At 45.0% G+C, this 3,226-nt stretch overlaps 1 protein-coding gene across 1 annotated transcript in view; it reads left to right on the top strand.

Annotated features, from left to right (window-relative positions):
- LOC101859996 (voltage-dependent calcium channel type D subunit alpha-1) overlaps positions 1-3,226 on the top strand; it is a gene marked incomplete at its 3' end in the record, with an annotated part of 13,237 nt that overhangs the window by 8,775 nt on the left and 1,236 nt on the right. Inside the window, exon 2 of the mRNA XM_005113219.3 lies at positions 2,197-2,653. Coding sequence (XP_005113276.3) covers positions 2,197-2,653 — 457 coding nt within the window. The remainder of the gene's footprint in view (positions 1-2,196; positions 2,654-3,226) is intronic.

Raw genomic sequence — 3,226 nt, 5'->3', positions numbered from 1 at the left:
TATGACGAAATGTTGCTTTATTGCTGCGACTATGACGAATTGGTGCTATATTGCTGCGACTATGACGAAATGTTGCTTTATTGCTGCGACTATGACGAATTGGTGCTATATTGCTGCGACTATGACGAAATGTTGCTTTATTGCTGCGACTATGACGAATTGGTGCTTTATTGCTGCGACTATGACCAAATGTTGCTTTATTGCTGCGGTTATATTATGACCAAATGTAACGATGGAGCTGACAATGCATTTAAATAAGTCAGGATCACATACACATGATGTGTTTTTGTCATTATAAAGAGCTGGATAGCATGAAGGCTGTGCTCATAAACGCTTATAATTTGCTGTTGAAAAGTTCTATTGTAAGAGTTCATCGGGAGTGGGGGTGTGGGGGAGGGGGGGAGGAGAGGGATGTGGGCTCAATGAAGCCCGACGCCTCCCATGAATAATGCAGCCAAGTTGACACCATTACCGGGTGAGCGTGGCTCTGGCGTCTTGCCTTAATTCAATCTATTGTCCTTTGGTTTTTTGTGCTGGTGTGCGTTGAGTAATGGAGGGGAACAGCTTAAGGCACTGCCGACCTACTGACTGAGCTCATGGTAGGGCTCCAGGCCTGGCCTGACACACACTGACACAGACTGGCACTGCAAACACACACACAGGCAAACACACACACAGATGAACACACAGGCAAACACACACACACAGACAGACACACGCACAGGCAGACACACAGGCAAACACACAGGCAAACAGGGGCTTCGCCTTTCTGAAACAACAGCTATACATGTGTGTGTGTCTATATATATATAATAATAAGTGTAATATACAGTGCAGTCCCTTTTAACTGAACACAGTCAATCTAAAAACAGCAGTAAACTGAAAGAAAATTAAATGCTCCAATTCTTTTTTGTTCTATTTCATCAATTTCCCTAAACCAAAAGCCTAGCGAAACGGGAAAAAAATCCAGGAGTCTGGCAGATTTCGGTCAAACCAGGTATATTTATAGAGTATTTTGGTCTTTATGCTGGGATGTTGTATCCCTCAGAGCCTGGGTTGGCCATGACAGGCAGGGTCAGAGTCAGAAGCCTGTCTCCTAAAGATGCAAATTGTTTGTGTCGATAGAGGCGTTAAAACACCCGCACTGAAAACAATTTTTTTTCAAGCAGATTTTGGCACCCTCCCTGACCCCCCCCTGTGTTGTTGTGGTGTTGGTTTCCCCCCGGCCCTAAGTCTGTTACATTGTACACCAGGGGGCCTCCCTGTGGGCCTCGCTCGCGCCAACTTTTCACGCGCCAGAGTTCCACGTCTGCAGCTGGTGTGTCATGACCTCTGTCGTCTGCTTCTGTCTGCTTTGTGGGTGGCTGGCAGGTGCTCTGCTGTGGTTTTCTCCTCTTCTTTTCAATCAAACATATCTGTCTATTGTGCGCTCATCTGATTTGATGATGGTTGGTGGTTGGTGGGTACTCTGGTGTGGTTTGCTTCTTCTTTCCTATACTATTAAACATCTATCGTCTTTATCTCCCCTCCTTCTTTTTTGTGTTTTTTACTCTCTTGTAACACCTCTAATTTTCAGCACTTACAGGTCTATGACCTTATTGTGTTGCAAGTGTCGTAAAACACTTACTAAAACAAAAACATGATCTGATGATGATGTAATAGTTAGCGCTGATTAACTCTTACCAAACTGAGACGAAACATCCACCGTATTTATCTCTCCTCCGTTTCTTTGTTATGTTTCGTTCTTGTAACACCTCTTGTCTTCAGCACTTATAGGATCTATTGTGTTGCAAGTGCCATAAAACTCTCACTGAAACTAAAACAAATGGATGGAGGAGAAGGGATTGCATATGTTCTTTTGTTGAAGAGAACAGAATGGTTTAGGTTTTTTTTTGGTTTTTTTTTAAAGGAGTGATGTGTTTTATTTTTTAAACTCCAACTACAACAACTACAACGACAACTACAACCAACAACAACAATTACATCTACACAACAACTACACTAACAGGGATAACTAAAACAACTACAAAAACAAGTACAACAACAACAACAACAACTACAACTACATCTACAACTACAACAACTACTACAACTACAACTACATCTACAACTACAACAACTACAGCAACTACAACAACTACAACAACAATTACAAATATATCAGTAACTTCAACTCTTGTTTGTCTCTCCCAACAGGGGTCCACAATGACCAGCACAGACCTGGTCCACCTCAGGAGAACGGAGGAGGAGGAGGCGGAGGAGTTCCCAGCCGCGTGGGAGGAGGAGGAGGAGGTCAGAGTTCACCGTCGCGGGCGGCCGGGCCGGGGGAAGACCCAGGGGGTGGGGGAGGAGGAGGAGGAGGGGGAGGAAGCAACAAACCCCTACCTTCGGGCCCTCAGACCAACACGACAGCGCTAGCCTCGGTGGTGGGTGGCCTGACCCAAATCCCGCTCAACACCACCGACTCGGGCCAGGCTCTGAGCTCGGGTTGGAACACGGCCCTGGCCGCTGCCGCGGGAGCTGCCACCATGACACGCAAGCGAGCCAACGCCAGGAAGCCGCAAAACCAGAACGTGCGCCCACAGAGAGCCTTGTTTTGCTTGACTTTGAAAAACCCCATACGGAAATTTTGCATACAAGTGGCGGAGTATAAATATCCTTTTCACGTATAAAATAGTGCCTACCCATATATATAGAGATGTATATATATATCTGTCAGCTGTGCTAAGGGAAGAGTTCGAATGTGGCGCGGTGGAAGCAGGCGCTCATCATTTTTGGCCATTTGGAGTTACTGGTATCATCGTATAGCTTGTTGACCTCCCTTGCAATTGATGAAAATAAAGTACCCACCTGTCTTGAATTAAAGTGGAGATATTTGCTGTAAGAGGACGTGGGGGTCACGTGGTGTCAGTGGGGAAATTAGCGAGAAATGGCCGCCTAAGTTTGGTCACTATCCAAAGCTTGGGTGTCCTTGGAAACTACAAATTTGCATTTTTTGTTCCTTTGATCAATGTTTTTCACTAAAACCCACACAGGAATGTGTTTTGAAATGAAGATGACAGATGATGATCCAAAACAAAATAATTGATAAAAATTGCCAAGTGGGCAGATTTTGGTTGATATAATCTTTGATGTGATTATTTTGCGGAGCGCCTGGTTTCACCACGATGCCACACACACACACATACGCACACACACACACACACACACACACGCACACACACAC

This window comes from Aplysia californica, unplaced genomic scaffold (assembly GCF_000002075.1).
Source record: "Aplysia californica isolate F4 #8 unplaced genomic scaffold, AplCal3.0 scaffold01731, whole genome shotgun sequence".
Taxonomy (NCBI): Eukaryota; Metazoa; Mollusca; class Gastropoda; order Aplysiida; family Aplysiidae; genus Aplysia; species Aplysia californica.
This window is presented reverse-complemented; position numbering and strand designations above follow the sequence as displayed.